At 39.7% G+C, this 16,556-nt stretch overlaps 1 protein-coding gene across 1 annotated transcript in view; it reads right to left on the bottom strand.

Annotated features, from left to right (window-relative positions):
* Positions 1-16,556, bottom strand: part of LOC149170437 (uncharacterized) — a 66,524-nt gene that overhangs the window by 19,675 nt on the left and 30,293 nt on the right. Inside the window, exon 14 of the mRNA XM_089429019.1 lies at positions 8,076-8,300. Coding sequence (XP_089285145.1) covers positions 8,076-8,300 — 225 coding nt within the window. The remainder of the gene's footprint in view (positions 1-8,075; positions 8,301-16,556) is intronic.

Below are 16,556 nucleotides of genomic sequence, written 5' to 3'. Positions count from 1 at the left end.
TAGGACAAGATACTCTACCTAGGTGGGACAAGATGTGGTCATACCTACAGTAGGAGGAGATGGGGCTAGCTCTTGTAAAGACCTCCATCAGCGGACGCAACAGTAAGGGTTCAAAAGGTGAGGAGGAGGAAAAGAATGTGGCCCTTGCATCAAAGGGTCGAGTCCCAGTTAAAGATAGGGGGAGAAGAAGAAAAATAAGGACCTATCTAAAGTCAGGTGCTTCAAATATGGCGATTTTGGCCACTACAGCACTCTTCGCTAGGGTGGGTAAGAAGACTGAGGACACACACATATTTTGCACGCACCACCTCGACCGAAGAAAGAAGGCCTTTTCATATCTAGCAAAGGGCTACGCTCAGGCAATATAGTAAATAAAAAGGTTTGGATGTTCAACCCTAAGAAGCTTACTTCTCTTCCCCTGCCAATGACAGGGCATTGCGTTCTATCAGCAGGCACACGTTGCTCCTCCATCAAAGCTCCTCCTTAGACGTTCTCCTACGGAGGACGGACAACGAACTGCAAGAGGTGCTAGGAATAAGGAAAAGCTATCGAAAAGACACTGAAAGAGTGAGAGGTTTGAGGCATTCCTTATTCCTTATACCTTATCCCTTATCAAGGCGTGGGCATTCGTTAGCAAGGGAGTCCGATTCGGTATGGGTCCAGGATCAAGGGCATCGGGGTGTTCATCAAAGGCACCGATTCGCAAGGGGTCGGGGATCAAGGGGTGATTGGTTCAGGATCAAAGGCACCGGGGCATTCTCATTATCTGCCAGGGCCCATATTTCTTAAGTACTCAATCTCCTCAGAGGAAGAAGGACAAGCAGGAGAACAAAGACCAGATAGCAACATCCGCAGAGATAGACAAGTTGTCCCCCAGGTTAGAGAAATATTTTGCCATGTTTGAAGCTATACTTACAGGAGTGAGGTGGGGCAATAAGGAGTTATAGTCCCAGAGTTATGTAGATTTGGGCAAGGTCCATTGAGGTGGCCTCCTCGTGGACGGATCAATGTCAATTGATGCAGTCAAATTCCAGAGTGACAATGGCAAACTAGCTACAGTCAAGTGCTGAGGAGCGCAGTGCAGTGTTGACAGCAGAGCAGGAGGCTCAGTGGCAGAGTCAGCAACAACACAGATTCCCCAATGGACAGTGTAGAGGCTAGCAGCACTCAGATGCTCAAGAGAGAGAGATGCAGCACAGAGACAGTTGATTCAATATTTCGGATGCTTCTCAATCACAGTAGTTGCAGTAGCAGCAACAACAGTTGAGAGGGAGTTGTAGTGCAAATGTAGAGTTGGCAGTAGTATAGCAGTGTCAGCAGCGACACAGACGCAGCATCAGAGTTGTGTAGCGGTTGGTGAGCAGTGGAAGGTAGTCACAGTGGCCAGACATTAGCAGCGTATGGAGGATGATACAGAGATAGGGTGTTGGAGTAGTTTAGCACTAGAACACCTTCCTCGTTGAGATGAAGTGTTAGTTTTTGTAGCATCAGATGATGTTCTAGTCTCAGCAGTTGTCATAGAGGCTAAGAATCACTAAGACTCCAAAACCCAGAAAAGGTTTCAGAAAATCCACCTAGAAATGCCTTAATTAAGTTAATTAATTAGTAATTAATTTTTCCTAAGTCTAACTTAGGGAAAATGATTAATTAACAACAATTAACTGAGGAAGGTGAGATTTCTCTAGAAATTCACACAGATCGACTAGGAAATAATCTCAGTCATTAATTAAGCTTTAATCTTGGTCATTGGAGTCCCAACCGGAGGTTATAAGTAGTCGATGAGTAGATGGAGGAACACACTAGAAATCGATTTCCTTGGGTAGCTCGACTTTCCAGAGAGCAACAACAGTTTGTCGGAAGAGTTCGAGCCAGAGAAGGGAAGCAGAGACAGAGAGGGGTAGAGACAGTGAGTCTGGAGGAAGTCTTCTCGTTCTGGAGAGTCATCGGCAGAAGGGTCGTATTTCCCAGAGAAGTTGCTTAGAGCAAGCACATATAGATTAAGAGGGAGATCGATTTTGTTGAAGGGAGGAGAGATTCAATTGTCGTTGGTCTGGAAATTCTCCAGGAGGCCAAGCAAATTCCTTCCAGAGGCAGAGTCAGCCAGGACATCATCTTTACATCAGTTCTGGGGGCTTAGTGAGTTAGAGTCTGTGCAAGCACTGCGCAAAGGATCACACAGAGGTTGTATGACTAGCTAGTTTTTCCAATTGTCGGAGCTGGATCAAACGTGGTGTTGAGGTATTTGCCTCAAAGATATTTTGGCATGATTATTTTGTTGATTGGATTTCTAGTTGGGCATCCATAAATTGTACTCAAAACTTTTCACTGTTGCTTAATAATAAAAACCCTCAGCTGTTGCACCAGTTTTCCCACATTGGGTTTTTCCAAGGACGTTTGTCCAAAAATAACGGTGTTATATTTGTGTGTGTGCAAGTATTTTCTCAGTTTCCAGTTTATCTTCCACGGTATTTTTATTTGTGAAGATTGCAATGCGATTAATTCCTTGTTGTCGTAGCAATAAACTGCATAATTAATTTACAGTTAGAAGAATTAATTCCAGTTGCTGCAATAGAATTTCAGTGGTGAAATTTTCACACCAACCTTTAATCAATCCTTCCAAGTCCTCCAACGTCATCTCCATTGTATGACAAAATGATTCATTTTAGTGCTTTTTGACATGCCATAAGCAAATCTATAGCATGAAACTTGTTTAACCTTGAGTAAAGTGATCACCAAAACCCTTTCAATCATTGAAACAACTTGATTTAGGTCAATTTCTAGAATCCCAAGGCAAGAGTATCATTCTAATCAATGTTCATTCTTATCAAAGGTCTGAGCACTTCCACGTGCTTTTGATCCTTCTACTCAAATTTATTGCTTTATGTAAAAGTAGGAGGCATTCTCCTCAACTCCCTCTGGCTCCTGAGTTCTGCCCATGGAGATGCCATAAAACCAACCTTTAATATGTCCTTCGAATCTTAGCTCGTTGGCCTCTCCATTGTCTAAGAGACTTCAGAACACCCTAATTATCATATGAGGCCCTTTTGGCCCTCCTATTCATTTCATGAGGCCTTTCAACCCCCTCCTAAGGTCCCTCAACCTCCTCCTGTGATAGATTTGAGGCTCCTTTCTTCCTTTTAGGGCTTCGGCCCTCCCTTCTTGAATGGAACAAACTACAACTATAACTCAACTAGGCATGCCCTTGGTCAGCGTTCTTGAATTTTGTTCAACCCTTTTAGTCTACAGTCAAGACTATATCCAACCCTTCTTCTATGATTCATCTTCTTTGATCTGGACTTGATGGATGCTCTTTCACCTAGGCTCTGATACCATGTTGATTTTTAATAAGAGAAATTGATCTTCTAATCTGATAATTACTTTCCAATGATTTCTTAAACAAGTTAACTTATGTCACATACATCATTAAGAAATTATACATAGAAAATCTCAACAGTAATGCAATAATGACATTAGGATCATAAAGAGACAGCCAAGCACAAAAGAGACACAAATTTACCCTAGAAAAACCAAAACTTTAGGAAAAATCCAGCAATCTTTTATTAGGAGAAATTGTTCAATTCAGCAAAGTACAATCTGATATTTTTCAAGTCAAACTTGGTCAAGCTGACCATAGAATCCCTACAGGTCAAACTTGGTCAAACAAACCAAAATTCACCTTCCTATTGCTGCGAAGTATTTGGTCAACCCCAGTCTACAAGGTCGAAATTCAACCTCTTGCAGCTACTCAAAAGATTCGGTCAACTTGTCCAAAGTTCGGTCAAACTGTCCAAAATTGCATCCCGCACATGTGACGTCAAGTGTTGGTCAAATGCAGAACAAATTCGACTACCACAAAAGGCCATCTTCCTCAGGAAACTCGGTCTCTTCCTCGGTCCTCTTCGCACATGTGAGAGAGATGTAATGTTTTTCTTGTGAGTGAATAAATAAGGAGGGCTAATGCCCTATTTGTAGTGTGTCCTTATGTTGGGCCAATTTGACTTTTTGGATGCAAATTAAATTCAAAATTTAAATTTTAAATTTCTTCCTTTTGATTTCCATTTTGGGTCGACTTGGAGTAGTTGGAAATACCAACCGCAGCTACCCAAAAATCAACATCTTCCACTTGATTATAAGGGCACTCCTCTTGACTATGGAATTCATTACGTGTTTGACACCAAGAAACTCCCTCTTGACCAACCACATTAGTTGGGGCAAGTGTATTAGGCACACTTTGTTGTGAGACATTATTCCCATTTTAAGGGTTTTTCTTAGGAGGCCTCTCTTTATTAAATTGTGGTTTAGGAGGAAAATTTTGCCAAGATCCCCTTTCCAAGATTGAGAGCTTATTCATCATGGCCATCTACCCCCGCATTAGCTCAGTGGTAACTTTATCAAATTTATGGGTAAAGGCCCACAAGGCAAGGTCAATCAAGGCATTATCCTTAGCTTTGACTTCAACTTTAGCCCTTGGATATGTAAGCAGATTAATCTTCGACAAGCTTAGATTATGTTCAATTTTCATGGTTGGGACCTTGGCTTCATCTAAGGTTTGAGGTCCCTCATCTTTTAAAGCATAAGACAAGTGTCCAAGGGAAGGCCTCTATGCATCTTTCAAGGAGGGTTGGCTTATATATGGAAGAGGGACTTCCTTGAGTAATTTATCAAACCTTTTGGGTAAATTCTTTAATAGTTTCATTCCCGGTTTTCTTGGCTCCTTAAAACTTATGCAGAAGTTGTATTCCTTCCTTGACCATAGCCCATCTTTTGTCAAATGCTTGATGGACCCAATTTTTAATACTTCTTGCAAGTATATCTAATTACAAATCCCTAACACTTCCTTCTAAGGACAAGGCAAACAACAGCATCACAATGTCTTCCTCTGCAATCAATATTCCACTCACAACCCAATAAAATTCATGCATATGTTTTTTGGTTGTTATGGCATAAGTGCCATTGAATTTTGGTAACCACTATTCATACTTAACATGCAATTTATGAGGATCATTATGGAAGCCACTCACATCCAATTGTTTGAATGTTGTACTAAGCCATGGTGTCAGGGGTGGATGAACTATTGAAGAGGTTCTTAACCACAAGAGACTTGGGAATTATAGGGGAAGTGGAAGTGTTAGCAGACGTCTTGCAAGTAGTTCTTTTTTTTCCTTAGAGTGATGGCTTCGATAGACAAGCTACTATGGGAAATAGATGCTTCAGATTTTGGAGTCACCAAGTGAGAATCTATGTTGTCATTTTATAAGTTATTCTCACCAAGAATTTTTTGAAGCTTTGACTTCGGATTGTGAGGAGGTTGACTCAACTCCTCCCAGGCAATAATGTCAAAATTGTTGCCGCAAAATCTAGCAGGCCTTGTGATAGAATTAACAAGGCTAGGGCCAAACCCTGTAGCAACAATGAGGAGATATTGCCACTGTCACCTCAACAATTCTCCTCCTTCTCTTTAGTGGAATTTCACCACAAGTGAGGCTTCCCTATATTAGCCTATAAGGATAATCCAAGTACAAGTCTCAAAATGATGCAAATAGGCTAAGGTAAAGATACCCTATGTTGGAGAAGGCTCAGTGCTTGTTAAGGGAGCAATGTATCATGTACCTAAACTAGAAGCTAGGGCTTATTGATGTGCAAATGACAAAGGAGTACCTAGACATGTAGGAACTAGAGAAAGGGCTTACATAATGATTAGATCAAGAAAGGCACAAGATAAACCCTCAAAATAGGTTTCAAGTTGAAGCTCTGCTAGGGTTTAGGGTTTCTAAAGTACAAAATCGCTTGGGAAGGATGACATCAGCCTTATTAGGGAGGTTTTACACACAAAAAATGCTATATTTTGCATTTAAATGGTTTATAGAGGCAACCCCTAGATTTTCATCCACTAACATTCACCCAAAATTGCCCTACAAACAATTCGATCCCAGAAAATCCAAGCAACTTACCTTAAAAAACATAGTAGAGAATAAAGAAGTAAAAATATTTAGGTTTCAAAGATTTTTGATGAACACAAATGTTACCCATGCCTAATCCTTCTTAGATGATGGAGTCTTAGGGAAAATTTTGAAGGAAACGGACAAATGATTTGAGTAGAGGGGAAAATTTATTTTCCTCTTTATAAAACCCTATTTGTTATTACTATCATGAAATTAAATATGACAAATTAGATGAATTTGATCCAACTTTTAATTGAATTAGGGATTATTAAGATGAAGGGGGATTAATAAATCAACAAGAATTTTCTTATTTTATAGTTAATGGCCAACAATAAAGCGAGAAAAATAAAGAGGTTAAGAAATAAAGCAAAAATAATAATAAATAATAAATTTAGATAAACTTTGATGATGAAGAATAAGTATATTTATTAGTTAGATAAAGTTAAGAAATAAGAATTCTTTAAGATGACCAAAAATAGATAAAAGAAAGGAAAGGATCGGAAAGGGGAACAGAGATCAAGGTCATCTCAAGAAGTCAATGGGTGAGATGGTGGATGACAGGTTTCCAAGATTGGTTGAGCCTGTAACCATCCTCCCTATTAAATTTATTAGGGTTCTTCTCAATTTCGAGGGCTTCTCGAATAATATGAGAGTTGTAGAATGGTGCAGAAGCTATGATTTTAGATTGATTGAAACAAATTAAGTGCTTGGACTTATATGAGTGTTTTGCAATGGCAGACTTTGAAAGACGGTTATGGTTGGTGTCAGCTATGTGCTCCTTGAGGCGGGCTTTGAAAGGACGACCCATTTGACCAATGTAAGATTTACCACAAGAACAAGGAATTTTATAAACCCCTAATCCTAGCATGGGATCTGATAAGTCTTTGGCCGATCAGAACAATTGCTTAAAGGTTTTGTGGGGTTTAAATATGGTTTTTATGCTTTTCTTAGCCAAAATCTTGGCAATAAGATCGGTGGTCCCTTTAATGTAAAGGAGGGTGACTTGGCCACAAGAGGGAGAGGGCTCCGACTTTTTGGGTTTAGGGTGAGAAACAAACTGGAGAGCTTTAGAAATCTGAGCAAAGGAATAGCCATTGGCTTTGAAAGCCTTGACTAGATGGGATTTTTCAGCTGAAGAGACTAGGGAGCAAAGAGTTTTAAAGCTTTGGAGAAGAGGGTTTTAAGAACACCAGACTTTTGGGATGGGTGGTGATGAGAGTTTTTGCACCATATATTGGTTTAAGAAACATTATAAAGAATAGTCACATAACCTAAAAAGGGCCAATATCCTACTAATTAGGTTATTTTTTACTTTCTTTGTAAATCAATAAACAAATGAAGTGTAGCACAAAAGTTTTCAAGAGCAAGAGAGACTAGAGATATAATTGGATCACGGTTGTTTAATGAAAAAATTCACAAGCCAAGAATTCAATTGTTGTACTTCTCCTTGACCATTGTTGCAAATTCAAAAGCAAGAAAAACAAGCCTTTATCATAAAAGAAAATTGAATCCTTGTTCTTTTTACGTTTAGTGATTGATTGGAAGAGATAATGGCAATGCCAATCACAAGGAAACAGTTATGGGAAATGCAAAATTGGTATTCTAGATGTCTCAATGATTAAGTAGTAAAATACTACTAAAAAGCGGGAGTTTGCCTATTAACAAGGGTTTTCTTAGCTTTACTTGACTGATGTTCCCTATAAAAGGCAGCCAACAAAAATGTAGCATATTTTTTTACAAAGCAAGCATAAGTTTTTCCAAAGAAAGAGAGAAACTAATATAATTAAAGTCAAAGCCCTCTACTAAATTAACTCTCAAAAGTGTACAATTTCCTTTTACTCATCCATGATCCTTGGTCCCCTTGAAGTTATTTTCAAAGCAAGCAAAAGGCGGCCTTATTTCAGAGACAAAAGAATATCATTAATTCCTTATAGTAATTATCGGGCCAAGACTCTAAATAGTGATGGAACTGCATATAGATATATGAAGTGATCTAAAAGGAACCCTTTAATAAACAAACTCATCAATTTAACCCCAATTGTATTTTGTGTGTCATTATAAATGGCATAAACACTCAATGTCTTGACTTTTATCATTGTCAACTTCTCATATAAATTGTCAAGTATAACTCACCTGTAAATAGTTTCTTAAAGTTGTTTGTGTCTCTGGAGAAAGTATATCATGGATAAGGGTATAAACTTGCACTGCAGGTACAAGTGCGGGTGCAGCTACACCGGTAACTGGCCCAAACATGTCAACTAAACCAGATGGAGATGATTCATCTAATGACTTGTAATTCTCAAAAGTTGTCGCAAGCAAATGTTCCAATTGATCTTCACTCTCATTCAACATCCGTTTCTGCAATGAAACAATGAAATGAAGCTTAATACATGGTAAAACTTTCATCAATAAAATTAACAAAGAATTGATAGATAAGAAATTGGCAGAATGGCTAAATCTGAATCACCTCTTTATCAATAATAACAATGAATTTTCTTTCCTAACCATATTAATGAAACAAAAATTTGGAATCTACTTGATTTTCAACAATTAGATTTTTTGCTTTTTTTTTATGTTCAAGGATAATGTACTCCAATGATCGGCTACTGGAAAACATCTAGAGACAAATAAACTACTAAATAACTATGCATCACATACACACAAAGGAAATACGAGATGTAGAAAGTTAATAAAGATGAAAGTACATGGTAATAATATCTCTGTGTGTAGGACAAAATGCTTACATATTCGTGTATGGTCTTTTGGCTAATGATTGATTTTAATTTTTTTCTTATGCACTAAATAAATCAAAGTTGAAAATAAGCCCACTTGGTGGAAAAGTGATTAGGCTGTCCATTGTCTATACAAAGACACTTAGAGGTCTTGTATAGGATTTTTAGTGTGATATTGCGGTGTTTTGATATTGTCCACGTAACAGTGAGGCATGCAGTAGCACAGGGTGATTATGGAAAAAACAATGGTCTATCATATAGTAACCTATTTAAGGATATAAAAAGACAGGCTTAAGTAGGCTTTAGCCTAACAAACGGGTTCCCACTATATATTGCTGTGTATTTTAATTACAGATTATTTATTATTTTTCTGTGATGGGTACACTGCTAACAAGAATAACGATATAATCTTCTTGTTGATATATTTCTTGTTGAATAGTGGATATCGATTCAATTAAATGATTTTATCTACTTCTCATGTAAATGGACAATGACACTAACTATAGTGTATCTTTGTCGTTGCTTTTGTTAATGTTCTTGTTAACTGAGAAACTTCATTACTGTGACACTCGAGGAATGCTAACAGTTTGTTTTTGTTTATGTTTCATGTGTAAGTGTTAAATACATTTACTTTTAATGTTGGACCTCATACGTCCAACATTTCAAGATGCATTGATATGAAGTCACGAAAGATTTCCAGGGGCATTTGCTAGAAGCTAGTTTTCTGACATTTCAAATTGAACTAATGTATGAATGGATCAATGGCCAAAGGGCAACTCTTCTATTTGAGTGGAGCCATGGATAGCTTGAAGGAAACTTACCCTCATACATCCATGCAGCTTGATGACAATGAGAAATCAAATACTTGATCTGAATTCCTTCACCTCTCAATCACAATCTGTAGCGAATGGGGTAAACGATCGACTTTATGGTCAAGTGTGAGGGGCCCACATCACCCTACTACCTTGTAGGACACCAAGTGGCCCAAGGACACCTCCAAGCATAAGTTTCATGCATGTCTGAGGGGGTTTTGGAGGTTCTATCAAGAATCTCAATATTTATTACGGTACTTTACTATTACCTCCCAATTTAGGGCACTATTGGGTGAGCTTGCTATAAATAAGCATGTCAATGCTGTTTGTGGAACACTCTTCAAAAGCAAGGTACTACAAACCAAAGCCATGACCGTAGTATCTAAATGCATCTTTGTACAAGCAAATGAAAGAGGACGAAAAAAAGTTGGTTTCAAAGTAGGCTTTTCGCTATAGAGTTGCACCAAAAGGGAAACTAGAGTTGGTGGAAAAATATCTCAGACCACACACATGGAGTTTAAGTCTAATTCATTCCAAACAGTGGGAACTAAGAGTTGTTAACGCCTGCCTATATATATGGTCGAGTGGAGCTATTTCAAATGGTTATTTTTTTTTTAACCACATTAATCAAAACTATGGACTAAAACCAAGGATCGTGCACCTTGAAAAGTGTTTGGATTCTAGGATGAGTAGACAGGACATTTGGTTGACAAGAATGGAACACCATTTTAGTCAATTGGAATGCATGTTAGTAAACAAGCACAGGTCCTCCAACCATGTCTGTCCAACAAGCCATTCCAAGACATAGGAGGAATAACACAATGAAGAAATGTGGTGAGATAGAATAATTTTACCCTAAATTTCTCCAGACGTTATAGTCAAACTATTTCACTTTCCTCAAAGTACGCCTTATCTGAAATTTGAAATTTAAATTTCAATAATGCAATGGGTAATCAAATCATAAAACAAGGTATTCAATAAAGTATGAAAACATGTTCAATTTCCCAAGCCGCGGACCCACAATGCATACATATGGCCAAACGTTAAACATAAAATTTCAACAAATATCCATTGTCGTCAAATCCACACGTAATTCCCATCTTAATTATATTAGACTGTCTAGATAATTGACCATAACCTGACTTGACAACTGGAAGTTTTCCTCCAATATCGACACTATTGGACACCGGCCGTCTGTGACAGGTATGCAACTCTCAGGAAGACTCCCGTCACAGGAAACCCTCCTGTGAATACTCCAGACTTACATAGTGATCGTTAGATTCCCCGAACGATGTCGTGCAACAGTGCTTCGACCGAATGACGTATTTCCCTTGCGATTAAGCGGCAATGCTTGTGTCAGGCAAAGTCTTCGGCCTCCACGATTATTCTGCTAACTATTCAGAGCGAACGTTGAAACAGGATTAAGGTTGCTACGGATATCTTGAGTCACTTCCACGAGTTTCTCGTTAACCGCAGATATACTCCAGTGTGTGCACAGGGAGGCGTTCTTTCCACGGAGAGATGCCGACTAATGTAAGAAGCTACTCTTCAAACGAAACCGTTTTTTTTACCTTGCGTTCAGTCCAGAGTGACGCTGGAACCCTCAGAATGCTATAAGTTCTCTCAATTCGGACGCTCCTCAGACTCGGCTTGTTCCTTTGCTGATGTCTCCGAGAACCACTCTTCTCAATACCTGACCTCAGACGAATTACAACACTTCGCTGCCCAAATTAGAAGGGTTCGCAGGCAAGAACAGGAAAAGTCAAGTAACCACTGTGCAGAACAGAGTTCGCTTCCCTTTTGAGGTGTAATTCCTGTGTTATCACCGAACCAAAAAAATCAACAAGAACTTTGCTGCTCTCCAGAAAACCTGTGCCCAAACCAAACTCCAAACCAGAAGAAAAAATGTGCTGCCTTACCAAAGAGAGAGTGAATGGAAGAGGTGTCAACTAGGGTGGAATCTTTCACCACCGAAATTGACAAGAGATATTGGGGTTTTAAAACCCTCAGAAGAAACAAATGAATTGATACACACTTGATGTTCCAAAATGAATCCAAGTCTACTTAATTTATAGACTTCCTTGAAGGATTTCATTTTCTTAAGTGGTTGAGTTTTCCTTACTCAAAACCCAGATTTGGGTTTTTTTGCCCAACCTACCCAAAACTTGCCCACAATGGGGGTTTGGTTCTCAATTCGTTGAAGACATCAAAGTCCCCCTGCCTGAAATTGCTTGCCCTCAAGCAATTGCAAATTCGAGTGTTGCAAAATTGGTTCTCCTTCCCATGTCATGTCCGTTCTCCGATATATTCTTCCATCTGATGAGGTACTCTGAAATTACCCTTCCCCTTAACTTCTTCTCTCGAACGGCCATGATTGTTTCTGGAATCAATTCCAATTGCCCTTCTTCATCTAATGGTGGCAGTTCAATGAAAGTGGTGACCTGTTGGCCTATAGCCTTCTTGAGGCACAATACATGAAATACATTGTGGATTTTGTTGTCACTCGATAGCTCCAACTCATGCGCCACTTCACCCACTCTTCGGAGGATTTTGTAAGGCCCATAAAACCTTGGCTTCAGCATCTCTGCGCCGCTCTTCTTGAGTGTAGACTGTTGATAAGGCTGCAACCACGGGAAAACAAGATCCCCGACGTCAAAATTGCACTCTGTCTCCTGTATCCAATCCTTGGCAAGAGGCATCTTGTTGTCTCCAAAGATTCTATCAATGAAGGAGGGTGCATCATACCCATACAAAGCCTTGAAGGCAGTGTTGTAGTAATGCTCCCCAAGGTACAACCACTTGATCCATGTCTTTTGTTGACCTGTCAAATACCCATTAATCCATTTATTTACAATTTGCTAGGGGTTAATTCAGTGCCGACTAGTCTGAAAAGTTCCTGCAAGAATGCGCCCATGAATTTGCTATCGTGGTCGCTAACTATGTTCTTTGGCAACCCATTAATTTGAAGACTTCTTTGAAGAAGAGTTATGCCACTTGCTTGGCCGAGTAAACCGCTAAGTAGCAAAGAAGTGTGCGAATTTAGTCAATAGGTTGACCACAGTGTATATGCAATCATTTCCCTGTGCTTTGAATAATCCTGTGATAAAATCCATTGATATGCCTTCCCATTTCTGTTATGGAATGGGTAGAGGTTGGAAAAGACCTGCGGGAGGTGTATGCTCAACCTTATTTTGTTGACATGTCATGCATTCCCTAACATATGTATAGCATCATACCCATACAGAGCCTTGAAGGGTGTCATTCTAATGCTCCCCAAGGTACAACCACTTGATCTATGTCTTTTGTCGCCCTGTCAAATACCCATCAATCTATTTATTTACAATTTCCGTTTGGCCATCAGTGTGCGGGTGATAGCTAGTGCTAGGGGTTAATTCAATTTCGACTAGGCTAAAAGGTTCTTGCCAGAATGCGCCCATGAATCTGCAATCATGGATCTGGTGAATCTCCCATCCCATTTGAGCTACTAGGGATATAACGGATCTAATAGAGGTATATCTAACTACTAGGGTGAAGGTCTCCTCATAGTATATTCCTTCTTTTTGCGTATATAGCCTTGTACTTCTAAATACTACCACCTGCAACATACTTGATCTTGTAGATCCATCTGGTCTAGGTACCACTTCCCAGATATCATTCGTCATGATAGAACTATATTCTTCTACCATGGCATCCACCCATACTTGGTGTTGTATGGCTTCCTGAAAGCTAGAGGGTTCTTCAACCTGTGCTATCAAGGCTTGATACCTGTCAAGTTGTCTACACTACCTCTTCTCGGCTCTAAGAGCTCTGACAAACTCCTCTGCGTCCCTCAACGTCTGTCGTACTTCTCTACTAGTTCTGCCATTGGTGGTGGGAGGCTCAATCAAATCCCCCTCTTGTTCCTATCGTTCCACCTGCTGAGAACTACTTGGATTTCCTCCTTCTAAGGAAACATTGGTGCTGGTCACTATGCTCGTTCTAGGTGTCTGTCCTCCTGCTTGTCCTCCTTGCTGCCCCTGCTGCTGCTGGACTAAAGGAACATCTACTGACTGATCTTCTGCTAGCATCTCTCGAGATTTCCTGAAAGCTCTATCCTCCATGAACTTCGCATCCCGTCTTACTACAATCTTCATGCTACCAGGAATGTAGATTTTGTATGCCTTCGAGGTCTCGTATAACCTACGAGGTACCCCTTTTCTGCAGTCTGATCCAATTTACTACGCTTCTCGTCCGAAATGTGACAATATGCCACACATCTTAATATTCTAAGATGACTGACTTCTGCCTTCTTCCCTGTGAAGACACCTTCAAGTGTTTTCTTCCCCAATGCTCTGTGAGGAGTTCTATTCTGGATATACATCGTTGTGTTGCAAGCCTCTGCCCATAAGAATCTAGGCAAATCCTAATCATACAACATAGCCTTTGCTAAGAATCTACGCAAATCTTGATCATACAACATAGCCTTTGTTGCCCCAACAATAGTTCTATTCTTACGCTCTGCTACTCCATTCTGCTCTGGATTATATGGAGTTGTCCATTCTCTTTTGATGCCCTCCTTTGCGCAGAAATTTGTGAAGTCTTTGTCTGTATATTCTCCACCATTATTTGAACGCAATACCTTTATCTTTTTCCCTGTCATGTTCTCAACGAGAGCCTTAAACTCTCTGAACCGATCAAAGACCTCATCCTTGGTCTTTAAGAAATAGATCCAGGTTTTTCTAGAGTGATCATCAATAAAGGTGACGAAGTATTTGCCACCACTAAGAGCTCTTGTGGACAATGGACCACAGATATCTGAGTGTATCAATCTCAATACACCTTCCGCTCTGTTTTTACTCCTGGAAAAAGCTATTTTAGTGCACTCCCCTAGTACGCAGCATACGGTCCATATATAATCATGCTCAGTACTAAGGACTGCCACTCCTGTAATAGTGTATCTTAACATCCTCAATGCTCCATGGTGTAAGTGTCCCATTCACCTGTGCCATAGCTCATTCAGTTCCTTTTCACCATTAAGATTGTGGCCTATTCATGCCATTGGAGACTCACACTGCAACCTATATAGTCTGTTGCTTCGAGCTCCAATTTGTCTCTTCTTCTTCAAGCTTGGGTGTTTGACATATACTTTCTTTCCAATGAAGTATACATCATATCCCTTGTCCTGTAACTGGGACACTGAAATCAAATTAATTCTTAACCTGGGCACATGCAGCACATTAGTGGCTTGGATGTTGGTTCCTTCTTCCGTACAACATAACCTTTGCTGCCCCAACAATAGTTCTATTCTTACGCTCTACTACTCCATTCTGCTCCAGATTATATGGACCAAATACATGAGCGACCCAATGAGCTGTCTGTACAAGGTGGGGTCCACCTCCTTGTCTCTTGATGCATCTATTTTCTTCCAATTGGTGATCATAGGCGTAACCATGGGCCGACAATCCTGCATTATGAATCTCTTCAGAATAAGGTGTATGCTCAACCTTATTTTGTTGACATGTCATGCATTCCCTAACGTATTTCATCACGTCTTCCTTGAGTCCCTTCCACGAGAATCGCTCTCGGATCTGTCGTTATGTCTTGAAGAACCCCTGGTGTCCCGCCAAAGGAATTGTGAGACTTTCTAAATAGAAATCCAACTGCAATGATCGATATTATTTCTTCTACTTATTAATTCAAAAATAAGTTATTCACATTGTTTCTACCGCAGATATCGAAATAAATTCTACTACAACCTTCACAATTAAAATATTGTGGAAAGTAAATGCAAGGAAAAATACTAGCACAAGTATAATCACAATGACAATTGCTTTTGGACAATTATCCCCAGAAAAACCCAATGCGGAAGAACCGGTGCAGCAAATGAGGGTTTCTTTATTAATCTTCAGCGAAAATATCATGTACAAGATAGAACCAACAGAATAGAAGAGGAATCTCTGTGAGAAATTTACTGACAACTCTCTCACACTTCTCGGCGAGATTCTGGTCCAAGAGAGGACTTGCTGCCCCCTCTACGTCTCACTGCGTCAGCTTCTGCGTAGGGACTGCGCAGTCCCAGCGCCATAGCCTCTGCGCTGTCCCTTCTTTGCTCTGGGTCTTCTTCTCCTGCACTCTCGATTGATGTTGCTACGCTCTCTCTCCTCTTCACCTGCAACTCTCCCTCTGAATCGATTTCCTCTTGTCGAACTTAGTGAAAAAATCGATCTTACTTGGGTAAGTGAGTATCTGCCTAGTGTGTTTTCCAAATGCCCATCGAAGTCCTCATAATCCTCCAGTTGAGAACCAACGGTACAGATTAGATTCTAGTCAATGGTTCAGATCATTTGGACTCGATCTTCATCTTCTTCTAGAAATTTCACCCACAGTTAGATTAATACCCTTTAATTATTTTAATTTCCTAAGTTTAGACTTAGGGACCCATTAAAAATAATTAATTATTTTAATAAAACTGTCTCCGAATGGAATTTCCCAAAAAGATTTCTCGGTATTGTGGAATGCATGTGTCCAAGCCTCACTGCAATGTTTTAGACTTAGAGCACATCTGATGCTACCAGAAATCAACAGGATTATTGTGTGCAACCGTCATAATTTTCTCCTTAAGTGTCCGTAAGTGTAGATTTAGGGACCAAATATATCTTGTCTTTATTGTAAATGACTTCATTGACTATTTTGTACCTATCATCTTGGATAATCCCGTCGAAAAGAGTGCAAGCAAACTTGTTCTTAGCATATTCGATGGAGAGGTGCCCCTTCCAATCTTCCATGAGCTCCATGAGGGTGCAAGCCACTATTTTCCTAGAGGGTGCATCAGCCACCACATTTTTCTTCCCTTTCACATATTCGATGTCAAAATCGTAAGCTTGAATTTTGCTTACCCATTTTTGTTGTCAATCATTCAGGTCCCTTTGACCCAAGAAATGTCGTAGGCTATTGTAGTTTGTCCCTATTACCCACCAGATACTATCTAAACTTTGCTAATGTGTGCATGATGGCCAACATTTCTTTGTCACATATGGAGTAAAGCCTTTCTATGTGTTCTAGCTTCCAACTTTCAAATTTAATCAAATGAC

This window comes from Pinus tabuliformis, chromosome 4_2 (assembly GCF_031772625.1).
Source record: "Pinus tabuliformis cultivar Carrire ecotype Pingquan chromosome 4_2, CPIR1, whole genome shotgun sequence".
NCBI classification, from domain to species: domain Eukaryota; kingdom Viridiplantae; phylum Streptophyta; class Pinopsida; order Pinales; family Pinaceae; genus Pinus; species Pinus tabuliformis.
Note: the sequence above shows the minus strand (reverse complement) of the source record. Positions and strands in the feature narration are given on the sequence as shown.